The following is a 16,191-nucleotide window of genomic DNA, read 5'->3' as shown; positions in this document are numbered from 1 at the left end:
AATTCCTAAAATCATAACCTGCCAGACTTACTTTTCCAAGATTTAGGAACACTGAATACCATTCACGGTGTTAGGTCCTTTTATTGTTATGCTATTTTGCCACACATCACTTTTTTGTTTGGGAAACAGAATTTCAGTTGTACAGTAAAAAAGTCACAAAAGACTTACTGTATATCTTTGTTCCTTTCCCAAAGAAAACAGAAAAGACTTCCTAACCTGTTTAAAATGAAATTCAAAGAGAAACGTCATCTGCTCAGGCTTAGATTACATGCGTGTTACGTTTCATAATAGATGTCACCAGCTAGAACTCAGTTTGACAGTGTGTTGAGCATGACTGTTAACAGCCTGCTTAGAACTCGCACAAATTTTATGATTTGCATTAGCTTTGAAAAGTATTCTGCTCAGCCAAACAAATCTAAATGTTGTGTGGAACAAGGTAAGCTTAGAGAGGTACCGGGAGTCTTCCCCCTCTTCTGGCATCAGGGAAGCAAGGTGAAATTCCTCCAGCCCTAAAGGAAATCTTTTGAGATTTCAAGACTTGCATTGCATGCATTTAATTTTGCACAGGATGTTTTACTGAAATTAAGGGGGGGGGGGTAAAATGAAATCATACATAATTGACTCTCATTATTATGACTTTATTATTTTACTTGTTCTCTAATTTCTTTCGTAACTCTTAGTTATTATAAAAATATTTTTTTTAATAAAAAGCTGTATCATTACATAAGGATCTGGTAATTTATTTAGCTGTTTAATATCTGCTAACCTCACACTGTGCTTACATAGCAGGGTGGGAGCCAAGCCTTTTCAGGGAGCCAGAACAGCAATCAATATCTTAAGAAGTGACCAGAATAAGAAGGGAATCTCTTGCATGAATTATATTGGTATTTGCAGCATTAACCCTACGGAACGAAGCTAGGAGACTGGACTGCAGTTTGTTAGTGTTGATTGACAGGTAGGAATTCACTTCCCTCTGTCACAGGAATCATTTGGGAATAACCCATTTATAGCTCCCGCTTGAGAACCTTAGCTGACAGGGCTAAGGTGGTTTGTCAGAGGTATTTTAAATCAGTACTTCTTCCAAGCACGTTTCATTACAGCAGTTTTGTAGCGTCTTCGCTGCAGTTACATGCTCTCTCTTAAAAGTGAGCCATCCGTTGACGTAGTCTTGGCTTCAGATGTAGGCGTGGGTTAAGTATTTTGCATTGGAAGCACAAAGGAGATGGGAACTTGGCCACATGATAGTGTGTTTTATTTCAGTACAACTGTTGTCATATATACTAAGTTTAATGTATATTAACGAATATCCAGCTCTGTCTCAGGAACAAACATTTTGAGACATTGGTTCTATCATAATTCTGTTTCAGCCTTTAAGCAAGTCATTTACCTGAGTATTTACCTCTGTGCATTAGCATATGCATAATGTGATTGGAAGTGTAAAAATCTTGCTTCAAGGAACAATTGCTTTAGTTTTCCCATTTCTAAAATAGACTGAAGGATAACAATCTGTAATAGCTATGCTGAAGCGTAAATCTATTGACAAATGTGTAGCAGTGCAGTCGCAGAGATGCAGCAGAGGGGCTTGGGATAAAATACTTTCAGATCCTCGAATGGTATCCGGTAAACGCTAAATCAGTTAGCTGGTATTCAGGTCACAAGTGTAAGTCAGACTAATAAAAATGAAGTGTGAAAATTCTTCCTCCATATCCTTTAGCAGCTGGTGGAGCTTTTCTAACCCTTCCAGGAATGCTGCCTTCCTGTAATGTTATACAGCAGCTGCATCATATTAGCTGCTATTAGATAACCAGTGTAGATTGGATCTCTTAGCAGCGCTGTCCAAGGCTAATCTCCAAAACAATTTTTTTTTGTTAATAGCTTGAATTGGTTGAAATAATTTAGTCGTGAATGAAAGATCATGATTAGTCATGATCTTTCTCTCAGGAGAAAGATCACCTTGGGTCTCCTATGTGCAAAAAGAAGACCTCCTCTTTCTTCATTGTTTATATAAGCTCAGCTCTTAGGTGCAACGCAGTAGGTACCTTGTGGAGACCCAGCGGATAAACGGACATCGGTACGAGGATTTAATACATCCAAAACTGCCTAGTAAGGGCATAGAGTTGTTGGATGGTTTCTCGTACTGTCAGAGATCAGAGTTTTGCAGAAGAACAGGCAAATATCTGAAATCACCTACAAAATCCTGTCAATGTCACATGATACAATCCCAGTAAAAGCATAGCTAGGATTAAAACCATCCTTGTGATTTTGTGGCATGTTTCTGTTGGGAAGATATTTGGATCCTTCAGCTGAACTAGTTAAAAATTTAATGCTAATCTCTATGTCCCTAGTCTTTGCCAAGTTTCAGGGAACAGTAATCTAAATTATGTCTTAATAATACATGTCACTTTAATATTACTTAAATACGCTGCTTGTATCTTGTCAAAGCACTGCTTAAGCGTTTATGCAACTGGAACAGCGTGACCTTGTTCAGATATCAAAAAGCTACAGCAGGAGCTTTGTGGTGCGTAAAGCTTTAGTTGCCAACAGTTAGCAGGCCGCCCGTTCTCTGACGCCCGCTCTTCCCGGGGTTCCTTGCCACCTCCTGAGTGTCAAAAATATCCAAATGATATACTGATTTAATTTGAAAAGGACAAAACGTCCTCAGCTGAAAAGACTGCGTATAAAAACATCGATACAGAGAGAAACACTTCGCAGTCAGGATGCTGAAACCTCCTTTTCTTGCTGCGGAGGCGGGGGCGAAAGCGGTGGTTCCCCGCCGCCCTCCGCCGAGCGCTTCTCGCCGTCCTGCCCGAGCGGCGCTGCCGCTGCTCCGGCTCTCCCGGACCGAGCACAGACCGGACCCGCCGCGCCAAAGACGGCCGGCCTACAGCAGAAATCTGGCCAGCAGGCGGTGGGCGTTAACGCGGTGGGTCACAGGCTCCTCTCCTTGGCTCTAACTCACCCCGGCCGCCGCCTGCTCAGCGCTGCCGGCCCGCCAGCACCGGGCACCGCGGCGGCGGCCGGCGGGGGATGAGCGGCGGCCGCGCCCCGGCGGCCCCGGCCCCGGCCCCGGCCCCGGCGGGGGCTCTGTCCGCCCGCGGCGCCCGCATCGCCGCCGGCGCCGCCGGGCTGCTGGACAAGGGCTTCGCCCTCTACGCCGCGGACCCCTTCGATGGCCACCGCAACCCTCAGGTGCGGGCACCGCCGACGGGCGCCGCCGGCCGGCCGAGGCGCCCCGAGGCGGTTTCTGCTCCTCCTGCTCCCCTGCTGCACTAACAGTTAATTCCCCTCAGGGCATTCTGAACTTGGGAACAAGCGAGAACAAACTTTGCTTCGATTTAATAGAGGAGAGAGTAAGTGTCGCTGCCTTCTGACTTCCTGTTCGGGTTTAGCTGCCAGCTGGTTCTTGACAGTTTTGTGGCGTCCGGTTAACAGATAATTTATCACAGAAAAGGTAACATCTGCCCCAGCACACTGGCCGCGCTGTGACTAACGGCTTTCACCAACAAGCCTGCTTTATGTGCGCTGCTCAAGTGTCACGTCTGGAAATGCTTTGCAGGGCAATATTTACACTGAAAGCTTGCCTCTGGCTGAAAGCCAAAACCATCTTATTTTTTTGCTTAAACCTTACTCACATTTGATCGAACGTGTTAGCCTTCTCTCACCTTTACATAGAAATCGCGTAAGCTTCTGTGCCTGTTTTAACAGAAAATATTGCCTGAGAATGGCAGCTTTCAAGAAGTGTATTTGTGAGGGCAAAGTAAGTGGCTCACTTTTCTGATGTGGCAAAGCCAAAAGTTAAGGTTACTGATCATTTGTTTCCTGCTGGATGAAAAGCTAATCAAAACTGATCTCTGAATTAAAAAGTAATGTTGTAAATACTGACAGATTTGCTTGGGTTTTGACATACCTCAAAAGTAATGCGTACTCTAGATACAGCTGGCATGCTTTTTCTCAGTGCGATATTCAGGATTTATTTTAATGAACAGAACAAACAAAAAATAATTCTTTCTTTCATTATTTTCTTCCTTTGTTTTGATGACGTTTTAATGTTTTTGTTGTCTAATACCTTAAAACTAAAAAACAGAAGTGCAAAATAGGAACATAATCGTAAGTCATGAACTGTGATATTCTCCACTTCCTCACTGTTACTGAAAAATGCTTTTTTAAAAATAAATATGGTACCACAGAACAGAAAAGCCCAAGAATATACTGTTCTGCAGAATGTCTCTTTTATGTAATTAGCTCGCAAGACCTGACATGAATTACCTGGAGCCTGAGCTTTTCCACTATTCCGATACACAAGGTACTAAAAGGTAAGAAGTCGGGTTCCCTCTTCTCCATGCTTGTTGTGTTCAGTGCTAGTCACGGCTTGTGCCAAGCTGGGTGGGGTTCCGTTTTTGGCAAACCCAAAGGCTAGGTGAATTGACCTAGTCAGTGACTTGCTGACACGTTTTCTGTTTCCTATTCAGGAGTTGCTTCTCGGGATTTTTGTTGTTGTTGTTGTTGTTGTTGTTGTTTTCCACCTGCCTTTACTGTACTAAAAACAACCAAAATTCCTAAGGTCCCGTTGTCATGCTGGCAAGAAAGCGAGCATGTATGGACAGTTCGTCCAGAGCTCACGACAGTTTCTTGGAATGATTTATTTTAGGCCTAGTGAAGGATAAACTGGGACTCTGTGTGCTGCAAAAAGTAGATATAAAGTATTGGCTCCAGGAAGATCAGTGAGAACTCCACCATTGCCTTCATTAGGGTTGAAGGTCTCTCCTGATCTAATATTCATTTACTCAGGTTTCACTGTTCCTGGTGCCCAAATTCTTGTCCTAGCTCCAAAAAGAGATTCTACCCAGCCTCAAAGATGCTTCCTGATTTCCTTATTTTTTTCTAGAAATATTAGTTGAGTCACAGTCACTGTCATTCAAGGTAACAGACGGTACCTACGTTCTTTTACCTCAAGAACTGTAGCATGCTGGGTATCTGTGGAAATAATATCATTTAATCTATAGGGAAAAGCAGTCTTCAAGGCTTTCGTAAGCCTTGTATTATGTATGTATTACGCATTTGTTCTATTTCTGGTAAACTTTCTTCTGTGTGTGTGTTTTGGGTTTTTTTCTGAGACACGTGTGATTACATAGTTGGCTTTAATTCTGTATTTCAGCTTCAGAGAAGAAATTGCCAAATTTCTAACAGACTACGCTAGAGCTGCAGAAGCACTGAATCCAGACCATGTAAGACAAGGGCTTGATCTTTGCATCCCATTTATCTTACACTGATAGAGATGAGTAAATCTGTAGACCACAAATGTCAACAAGATACCGCAGGGGGGCATATATGCCAGACTTACAGAAGTCTTATTAGTGTAATTTTTAGTTGAAAAAGTGGGCAACATGTAACTGTCAAGCACTCAACGTGAAGGGGGTGTAATAGTGTGACTTCTTCACTATGTTATTTTGAATATAAGGCCGGGGTTTACATGCTGTGAGTTGTAAACTGAAAATTGCCAGACTCAGGGGGGAAAAGGCGTGGGGAGAAGTTCTGCAGTACTTGCAGAGAGCTGTGGCATTCTTCCCTTTCCACAGCAATGCAGAAAGCAAAAGCAGCAGCAATGAACTGTGCGAAGGAGGATCCCTTCTCCTGTAGTTTCAAGACTTGTGAACAGCTTCTAAACCTAATACATGACAACAACATGCAGAAATACCAATGCAACAGTCCTAACTCATTTTTGTGGCGCTTCGGCTTTAGGTCGGAGCGGCGTGTGCAGTGAAAGATGCAGCTGATACATGCATTTCGTAGCTGCCTTATGATTAAGACTTCTCTGCTTGTTTATGGATATTGAGTATTTACTATAGCTGAAATGTCTTCTGCTCAGTTCCTCCAGCAGTTGGAAGGTAGAAGCAGGTTTCTCTTCTTTATCTGTCTCTCTCCGACCTTTACGTCTCCAACATTTCTTTGACTTTAGTTTTTTAAACTGGGAAAGGAGAGAAAGAGAGATCATATTGCAATCCTAGACATTTTGGAAGAAGTATTCCCAGTGGATAACAGTCCCAAGTGTTTGCCAAACTGCAGGTCTCACTGGAGTCACTGACGGGGTGTGAACGCAAACCCAAAAACTTGAAAATACTGTGGGCTTCGTTTAGTTTTTAACCTGCAGGAATGTTACCAATCCCTTTCAATTCTTTAGGCAAACCTAGACTGGAGATGGGAAGAGAGATTGCAATGACATATTTAAGAAGAGCTTAACTTTAGTAGTGTGACCAGCTTAAACTTGGCATGTAACACTAATTTCTAGTGCAGAAAGTGTACTTAAATAGCTATATTTTTTTCAATCCAGGCTCCTAGTAAAACTACTACTAATCTGTCTTAGTCATCTAACTGTTACTTTCAAGCTAGACCGGCACTGGTATTTCGGCTAAGGTGCGTTTGTACTACTTTTTTTCAGATCACTGTTATGAGCGGCTGTTGTGCTGTTTTTGCTACCCTGTCAACTGTATTATGTGACCCTGGTGGTGAGTAAAAACTGATTATTTTAATTTGAAAACTTTAGTTAGCAGTGAACATAATAGTATGGTGACTTATGACAGACTACTTTTATTATAACTGGCTGAATGAAGCAAAGCATAGTATTTCTTCATAGTATTTCTTAGTCACCAGCAGAGCGTCTTTGAAATAAGGCCTCTGATTATTTCTAGAACAGTGGAAAATTTTTGAGGTATCAGCAGGCGCACTTGCTTTCTGGGACACAGTCTATAGCTTTTTGAGCTACATAGCTCAAGCTATATAGCTATAGCTTATAGGAAGAGGAGAATAGCATCAGGAGAAGGCAAAGTGCATGTTGAGAGGTCATGAGAAAAAGAGGTGGGAACCACGATATAGGCTGCAGGGAGCAGGCACACAAGGGAGGGAGATGGAGTGGGTTGAAATCAGGCACCCAGAGAAAATTTGGGTAACAGGGTAAGGAAAAAACGTAAAAGGAATTTGGGAAACGGGAGTAGAGTTGCAGCGAAAGAGGGGTGCCTTGTCAAGTAAGAAAGGTGGTGAAGAGGAAGCAGAGGTGGGAAGGCAAAGCGGAAGGCCTGGAGGTCTGAGAAACATGGTGCTCTCAGCAGAAATAGACAGTAGAAGGGAAAAAAGACCTCAGCAAGGGAAAATCCATGTCTGGTTTGGAATAAAGGAAGGAGAACGGGTGCGTAGTGCGGGAGGGAATGGGAAATCCGTGAAGACCTGCCAAAAAGGGAAGGTGAGCAAGAGGAGTAACGTTTCCTCCAGCACAGGAGGCTGTGCCCCCCGTAGCACCTTACTACTGGATGCCAAGAACCCCTGGCAGGGAGAATGGACTACGGGGGACCTTATGTGGTGCAATGACTTCCACTTATAGGTGATAGAAAAGGTGTGAAACCAGAGAGTTTTATTTAGGGTTAACAAAATATGGACAGCATGACTGGTACTGTCATTATTATTTAAAAGATTAAAAAAGGAACAAAGAAAACAATCAGGTCCATGGATCACGTCCATTCCCTTGCACTGCAAATTCATATGACTATCAAAACAAATCTGGAATTGCAAATGTTAAGGTAGAAAATCAGAAAAGAATTCAGGTTGATTGCTAAATTTTATGCTAAATTTTCCATTTTGCTTAAACATTGTTTTTAGGCCACACTAGTGGCTTTGAGATTAAATCAGATGTCAAATTCTTAGGCTGTCAGTTTAGTCTGCTAGGCTATGATGAAATAATTGCTCATGAGAAATGTTAATTCTGTTTTTTGTACTTTTAGATGGCTATCTTATTCCAACTCCATACTATGGTGGTATAAATTCGAAAACATGGCTATACGGTGGAATACAACCTGTTCACGTGCCCTTGTCTAGTGAGGTAAAGCTGTCTCTGAATCACATTTAGAGGTAGTCTGTCCTTTTTTCAGACCGCAGCATGATAGGGGACTGATGTGATCAGCTGTGCAGGATCACATTCGTTCTGTACGGACTTTGCCCTGCATTGATATGCTGAGTCATAATCTGTGAGCTCCAGATCTGTAACCCCTCCTAGAAGTAAGTTCATTTTGTAAACTTTTTTTCCTTTAATCACTGAAACATTTATTTACCACATAGGCTGTGTAACACTGGATTTCCCCTTTGAAAGCTCAGTAATCTGGGAAACAAAGCAAAGGGAGGTAGTATCTTTTGTAAAACCAAGTGATACAGTCAGGGAGGGGAAAATGACACAGGCTTTCAAGTGTACAGGTTCTTCTGCAAGCCACTGAAAGTACAATCTTGGATAAGGACAACATTTAATAAACAAAATAGTTGATTTATAGAGGAATAGTCTTGGTTTCCGATTCTGAGGTGATGATAATATTGTTGGATTGCTATTTTCCCTCCTGGAGCTAGTGCCATCAACAGCTTGGTCTTTTTAACTTACTTATTTTAAAAGCCAGTGACCATTATATTCTCACTGGGTAGGAGTGTTTTTTCACCATCATATTTTTTTGTTCTTGTTGATTTTTTTTCTTTTTCTAAAGGTGACAGATGAAGAAAGTCACCCTTTCCAGTTAACAGTTGAAAAATTGGAAGCTGCACTACAGAGAGCTAAAAAACAGGTAGGAATAGCATTAAATGATTTGTGATTGTTCATGTTTTCCTAGTTATTCTGTAAGCAGCATAACTTCCCAGCACTGAACCACTTACGCGTTTTCATGTGTACCAATTTTCACAGTCTTGTAACTGGGGTGGGCCCAACTGTGGCAACAGGAATTTAATTGATTTTGTAGTATGGGCAATATAATAAAATAAAGAGAAACACCCTTACTCTATTTTATGAAGAGCAGATCTTAGTTTGTTGTTCAAGACCAAGCTTCTTCCTCAGTGGGTTTTTATCCCACTGTTCAGACTCGAAGAGGACAGAATATGCTGCTTCAGTGACCCATTCAGCTAATTAGAGATGTGTCTCGTGGGATTCTGAAGGGGCTTCTTCTGGATTCCGGCCAGCAAGGAGGATTGAATGCCGCGTACTGTCATGTCATGGGAAAGTCGAGGGGCAGGGGGAAGAATTCTTCCACTAGTGAGGCTCCTTGGAAAAGGTAGTTTTTCCAGAATTTAGGAAACTTCAGTAGTTCAAAATACTTAATTTATCATTTTCAGCGCTTTTATTCTCGTCAGCAGTGTATAAATATTATTTGTAGCATTGTATGGCATGACCTTTTTTTCAATACTTTGTTCTTTTTTTGGAACTGCATTACTTAACAAAAGTTTTGTTTTTGAGTGTCCATTACAATTGAATAGTGTTCAATAGTTTTTATTTCAGCCAAAATGTTTGAGATTCTCATCATGTTGAAGTTCGTTATCCACAGACTTCATGGAAAATTGTAAATGTACTTAAACTCAACTGTCTGTTTTCCTCTTCATAAAGATCCAGCAGAGAGAGCAGAGGATGAACAGTGAAACATTTTACCAAAAATGCAGCGGTAGTGCTATTAATAATGTTTTCAAAACAACAGGTCAAAGAAATAGACTTCTTGTGTCCTCATCCAGGACAGAAAATGAGGTTTGACAGTAAGCAAAGCATACAAGTAAGGTCAGTTGTAAAGGGCAGTATTTTAAGTAGGGTCACATTAAAAAAGTGGGTATTTTGAATACATACAAACGTGCAAAAAATTGTTTTGGGGTTTTATTTGTTTTGATTTGGGAGTTTTTGTTTGGTTGGTTTGGTTTAGATATGTTGAAGCTCTCCTAGTTAGCTGAACTGCTCTGTCAGCACGCCGCTTGTGTTTAGACATGATCCGTACGTCTGTGCCATCTTCTGTGCCCATGCCGGTCTATGTGAGATCGAGGATTCGGACAAGTTGTCACTGGATCTTAGCAAAGGCATTTAGCTAGCACCCAAGCTCTGCTACTGTGACTATCAAAATGTGAACTGTCTGGGCAAAATGCTGGATCACAAGGCAGATTAACTCTTTAGAGATCTGCATGTCTCTGTCATCCTTCAAGAGCTGCAGCTGTTCTCATGGTTAATATTACAGACAACTGTATGCATGTAATATAGTAAATAGCTGGAGGAACTATACTAAAATAGCAGTTGAGAAACTACCATCCCACAGCAGCTGGCCCTATGAACACTAACTCCTCACTCAGCATCTTCTGCTACTTAATACATGTCAGATGTGAAATATGCTCAACTGCAAAAAACGAACTTCACTGCATAAGGATGATATCCAAGCAAGGAGTTCTTGTGGAAAAGCTATTATTACTTTGTATTTACATTTTCACTTGTTTTCAAGTAATTTCTTTCTGTGCCTGGAACCAAAGGCAAAAACTGAAAGTTAATTTCTTGTTTGGTTTTTGCTCACCGTACCCGTAAATGTTCAAACAAATTATACATTGAGGGGAGAGCTAATATGAGTGCTCCCTCATAACTGATCTTTTTTTTCCTGGAGTTCCTCTGGAGTTGCTCTTTGCAGCTAATCCTCCTTTGGAGGAGGAAATAAAAATACTAATTTAATTTCAAGTTTATCCCAAACATGAAGTAATAAGGCAATTCCTCATGTTGATAGGGTTTAACTCTTGAAAGTTCCTGCTGTAACCGTTACAGTATTTGACTATGCACAATAAAAATATCTTTGTTGAAAATAGCTTATGTTAATATACATTAAAGATTTTTTTTTTTTACCAAGTAGAAAATATATGATTTTGAGATACACCTGTAGAGTTAAAAATATGAGTTATGTTTGTACTTGTAATCTAATTTTTGATCACGTGGGACTCTTCTCATTGCACAGTAGAATATTTACAATCTTATATAACAGTGTGGAGAAAACTCTTTACCCAGATCTCCTTGCATCCCTCTGCACCTCTGACGGAACACCAAGGCATTGCACTTTCAGCCTTTGACTTCTGCAGAGTCTTGTACTTGTTTAGAAAAAAAATCAACAGTAAAAAATGAATTGCTTGGCAGGTTGTAGGACGTGAGCATCCAAATTCCGTTCAGCTTTCCCAATGTATATCCACAGTAACCTTGCTCCGTCCTGTCAAAACTATTTTGGAAGTATGCCTGCAGAACCGAGAGTAAATGCTGATCCCTACAACATCATAGTCTTGCCTGCTGACACAGATTTTTTTTTTTATGAGAGTGTTAACCTGATTTTCATTTGCTAATAAACTATTCAGTATGTTTCTGGGGGTAGTACTGGATAAGTTCTGAAATGAGATGTGTGGCTGGAACCTCATTCTGTATGCTAATTATTAAAACATCTGTTTACGTGTAATTAAAAAATTTTCAAAAGCAGCTCCTCACTGAAGAGTTGGCTAGCTTGCATCCTTGAGAGTCCTTTGTTTGACATCATTGGCATCTCCGACTATCAGTTTTTCTTTTTCCAGGGTATCCGAGTCAGAGCATTAATCCTGATCAACCCTCACAATCCGTTAGGGGACGTTTACCCAGCACAGTTACTGAAAGAGTGTCTAGAGTTTGCGCACAGGTTTGAGTCCTAGTGCTGTTTGTTTGTTATTTAATTTTCCTTTATGCAATAGAGCAGTAATGAGAAAAAAAAAATCGCCTTTGGTGATCTCCTGTTCTTTGGTTTGTATGTGTTGCCAGGAGGCAGGATACAGGGTCCTGGTCAGGTTTCGTCTGTAACGATCCTTTTTATTTGGCCTTTCTGGGAATGCTAAAATACATTACTTAAACTGGGGTCCAGCAATGTGTTTCTGAATGAGATATCTTTGGGATTTTTTTATGTGTGATTTAAACTACTAAAGCTTTTTATTTGCTTAACAATATTTCTCTATTAACCTGCTTTGATGCATGACAACAGGTGATTACCAAAGTCTTTAGCAGTAAAAAATGTCAATATGGCTAGTGCTATCACTTGAAACATTATCAAAATAAGACAATAATAAAATTTGATATTGGAGGGGGGGGGAAGTAATTTAATTGTCCAAGAGTAATTTAACTGTCTGAAGTGTCTAAGTATCTTTTATACCTACTTAGTTTGAATTCGAGATTTATAAGCAATTCACTTTCCTTCAAAGGAAGATACCTCCAAGATGTCTCTTTCCCATTCCCCATCCTTTATCTTTGCCCAGCTCGGAGTCTGCTTTCTAAGCCCTAACAATCTCCTGACTCCTTTGGGGACTGTCAGAGAAAAAGTATTACCTTTTGAAAAACATCTGAATTTTTTTTCTGGAAAAATGTATATCTTTATTATTTCATTGAGCTTTTGCCAAAGCATGACTGCTAAACTCTGTACCTACTTCAGAAATCTAACAGTGCTTGGATAGTTTCTGACAATCTTAAATAGAGTAGGTTAGTATTAATTGTTCATTATTTACCAAAGATTCCTGCTGGTTTATTTTATTTTGAAACAGAATAACGTAATGTTCCTGCATTTTTGGCATGTTTTTTCTTTTCATAGAAACAACAGTGGAGGTTGCTAGAGTTCAATGTACTATTTCCAGTTACCAGTTTTTTTTAAATGGCAAATGTGTCTTTTTCCTGGCACGGTCCATGGATTTCAGGATGCAACCAACTTAACGCTGGTACTAAAATGTTAGAGGATAATGATTAGAAAAAAATAACTGTATTTTTAATGTAAAAGCTGTTCTGCAACCAAGCTTCCTTTTTAAAAAGAAAAATAGAAGTCAATAGTGGATTTAAATGAGGTTTTGTTAGACTGAGGTGCCTGTGCTACTTGGGTGTTTAAAGCATTCTGCCACTTATTTGCTATTTCCGAATATGCCCAAGGCTTCCTAGTATCAAGTATGACACTTGTATGATGGCTTGCTGTTTGTTGTGGCATTCACAGCGGGAGTGTATTAGAGAGTTATCTTAAGTGATCTTAATCTAAAATCTGCATTTGTTTTCAAATCTCGCTGAATAAGTCTTGTAGGGTAAAGAGAACTGTTATATACAGTTCTGTTTGTTTGAAATTTTAAATACGGTTTGGGTGGGGACTACACATAATCCTGAGAACCAGTGGACTGAGCATGCAGTCAGACTGTATTTCAGATGACTGGAATGTTATTGCTGCTGAGAAATATCAAACATGTATAAGCAGATGGTGATGCACAAGAGCTTACAGCATGCCTTGTGACCGTAAAAAGAATTGATTTGGGGGTAAAACTTGTAGGGTGAATATAATAGCAAATAAGTATGTTTATGGGTACTTTGCCATGGCAGTAGTTTTTATATATATATATATATATGTGTGTGTGTGTGTGTGTGTGTGTGTGTGTGTGCAAAAAGACCTTTCTTTTAAATGTGTTAATATACCTGTATTTTTCTGTGCGTAGATATGAATTGCATGTAATCATGGATGAAATATACATGCTGTCTGTGTATGGTGACAGCACCTTCACCAGTGTTCTTAGCTTAGAGCGGTAAGTGTGATTTCTCAGCAGGGATTGGAAGACAGTTAATCCTAAACAGAACCCATGCCATTTTTTTCAAACTTCTGGTTAGTCAATACAACTAACTCACGTCCATACCTTTGCAACTATGAGCCTCGTTAATACAGGAGATGTTCTTCACAGTCTGCTTGAAATGGTAGGTCTCATGCTTCCAGATGATGTGCATAATGTAGTAATAACAATCACAAATAGACAAAGCCCTTAGTCATCTTGCCACTTTGCTTTTTTCTGTGGTTTCCTGTTACACAGTGTAAGGATTTCACTGTAATGCTGATGATGTTGCTAGAAGTTGCGCAGGTTGCCTACTATGAGTGAGTCTCCTTCCTGACTAGTATGTTGCTGGGCTATTAGCTTCCTGGCACAGAGGATGAAAAAATAAATGTTTCAAGAATATTTAGGCTATTAGTATCTGACTAATGAAACTTCTTTCCCAAAACTATCTGATTGTCTTTGTATAACTGCATAAGTTTCACACTGATGGTGAATTTCCAAGTCCATCCAAGTACCACCAAGCACAGGGAGTGAGCGGATATTGTCTTACCCGTACAAGAACACAAAGCATAAATGAACCAATAAGAACCATAAAATCAAAATACTTTTGTTACTATGAAAATTCACCCGGTTTCATGTGTCTGAAGGAGGAAATCTGCAGCCTTGGACCTACTCACAAAAAGTTACACAAAGGAGAAAAGCCATCTTCTTCAAATAGTCCTCTGAGCTGTAATTAGTTTAGTTGCACCACACTATGTAAGTACATTGCCTAAAATGCTCAATTCTGCCTTTCGTAGACTGAAATGCAGCATAGCTGAGCAAAGAATTCTTCTCCATCAAGAGCCATTTTGCACCATTTATGGAAATACTATTTTTGTTTCATTATGCGTTTGATCACTATAATGGGAATCTGGCAATTTTAACTGGACCATTGTGTCTTAGGACACATCATTTTCTTTTCTGTTTGTGTATGTGTGTGTGAGAATTAACATGTGTAAAGTTTTGTTACAACATTTCTGGAAAAAAAAGTCATATCACTTTAAAGGAATACTAATTTTACTAAGAATATACTGTAATTTTACATATTTTAAATTTTTTGTAGCCTGTGTAATTTGTTCCTCTATAACAGCAGTTCTTTTTAACTTCCTCTTTTCTCATTCAGTGTACCAGATCCAGAACGGACACATTTTATGTGGGGTTTTAGCAAGGTAGGTCGATATATTATGTTTGTGTTTTAATTTATGATATTTTTCCACAAAAATTTCTCGGACTATTCCAACATAATTTGTATTATAGGTGCCAAACTGCGTTTCTCCTTGTTTGTTTATTTATTTTCTTCTTCAGTGGTGTGCAAATTGTTAAAGCACGGAGTTTACTTTGTGACCTACTTAATAGGAACAACTAATGCTTGTGTATTAAAGGCATTGTACTGACTTACTGGTTGCCATGTTTGGTGGGGGGAAGCATAGTGCAAGTTGAAGCGTATTACATTTCAGGTCTGTAGCATTCTGCCTTTTCTTGTCTTGGAGGGAACTGTAAACTGATGACTGCTTAGAAACAACAGTGAGATATAATGGGGACAGAGTAAGGGCATAAGGCTGGTTTGTTTTCAGTTGTTGGCCTCTAAGGCAACGTTAGTAAAGTCACTAACTTCTCTTTCGTTATTGCTGTCTATATCTGGAGATAATTAACATGTGTAAAATGTTACCAGTTTGTCTAAGAAACCCATAATGCTTCAAGACTGGGCTAACAATTTTATTCTTTAAAAACTCTATCCTCTGTTTTCTCTAAAAATGCTCTTTGTAACTGGGTTGCACTATTTTCTGTTGGCTTGGCAGCATGTCGCCTTCACCTTCTCCTTCCCCTCCCCTGCCACACAGTAGTATCGAAGTTGCTGGTGGACTCCATTTTGGCCACGTGTGACTTTGCTCCAGAATTTCAGAAGTGAGATGCTTCCAGCCCACGTTATGAGCGTAAAACTGCATAGCCAATCGGTAGTTTGTCAGTCCTTTCACACCTGAATAGATAGCACCTACAATTCTGCATGGAGAACATTTTTAAGGATTTCTTATTAGATACCACTAATTAGATACTGCTTTTTTTTTTTTTAATTATGGGATGGAAGAGTCCTTGCACTGTCTATTAAAACAATCATTTCTAGAAATGGCACAACAGTCAATATTTTTAGCTTTAATGTTACCATGTAGTTGCTATCCTAAATTTCTTGGGCTTGATCTTTCATTCTCTGTGTGACTAATGATTTCCTTGCCTCTAATGGGAGTTTTGTTCAATGAAGAACAAAAGGCTGGTTTCATAAATATTGAGAATATCATACTGTTTTCATCAGTACTGTGCACAAATATATTGCTAGATACTGCTTTTCATCAAGTTTACCTCTCTCTCTTATTTTTGTCCTCCAAGGATTTTGGTATGAGTGGTATCAGAGTTGGAGTGCTGTATACCAGAAATCATGAAATTCGGAAAGCTGTGAATCAGTTGGCTGTCTTCCATGGCTGTCCTGGACCAGTTCAGCATGTTCTCAGTCAATTCATTAGTGACAGAGGTTAGTCACATTAGGAATGCTTCCATTGAACTGCATTATTTTTCCTTTATAGGTAGAAATAAAACAGAATGCTATTTTTCTTACCTTGGTAGATTGGTTGGATAACGTGTTTTTTCCCACCAACAAAAAGCGACTTAAAGAAGCACAGAATATTCTTGTGAATGGACTTGCAGATGTTGGAATACCCGTGCTCAAAAGTTCAGGAGGACTATATGTGTGGGCAGACTTCAGAAAAGTATGTA

The 16,191-nt window shown here is 39.8% G+C and overlaps 1 protein-coding gene across 4 annotated transcripts in view; it reads left to right on the top strand.

The window, feature by feature from the left end:
• Positions 1–2,435: 2,435 nt before the first annotated feature.
• LOC104143686 (1-aminocyclopropane-1-carboxylate synthase-like protein 1) overlaps positions 2,436–16,191 on the top strand; it is a 22,509-nt gene continuing 8,753 nt past the window's right edge. For 2 of the 4 annotated variants that reach the window (XM_068934813.1, XM_068934812.1), the window contains exons 1-12: positions 3,028–3,189; positions 3,291–3,350; positions 4,243–4,313; positions 5,156–5,225; positions 6,437–6,503; positions 7,770–7,867; positions 8,514–8,591; positions 11,365–11,465; positions 13,279–13,365; positions 14,549–14,594; positions 15,808–15,949; positions 16,042–16,184. In XM_068934813.1, the coding sequence (XP_068790914.1) occupies positions 3,028–3,189; positions 3,291–3,350; positions 4,243–4,313; positions 5,156–5,225; positions 6,437–6,503; positions 7,770–7,867; positions 8,514–8,591; positions 11,365–11,465; positions 13,279–13,365; positions 14,549–14,594; positions 15,808–15,949; positions 16,042–16,184 (1,125 nt within the window). The other 2 variants (XM_068934814.1, XM_068934815.1) reach the window with 2 other exon arrangements.

The sequence above is a fragment of the Struthio camelus genome, chromosome 2 (genome assembly GCF_040807025.1).
Source record: "Struthio camelus isolate bStrCam1 chromosome 2, bStrCam1.hap1, whole genome shotgun sequence".
Taxonomy (NCBI): domain Eukaryota; kingdom Metazoa; phylum Chordata; class Aves; order Struthioniformes; family Struthionidae; genus Struthio; species Struthio camelus.
This window is presented reverse-complemented; position numbering and strand designations above follow the sequence as displayed.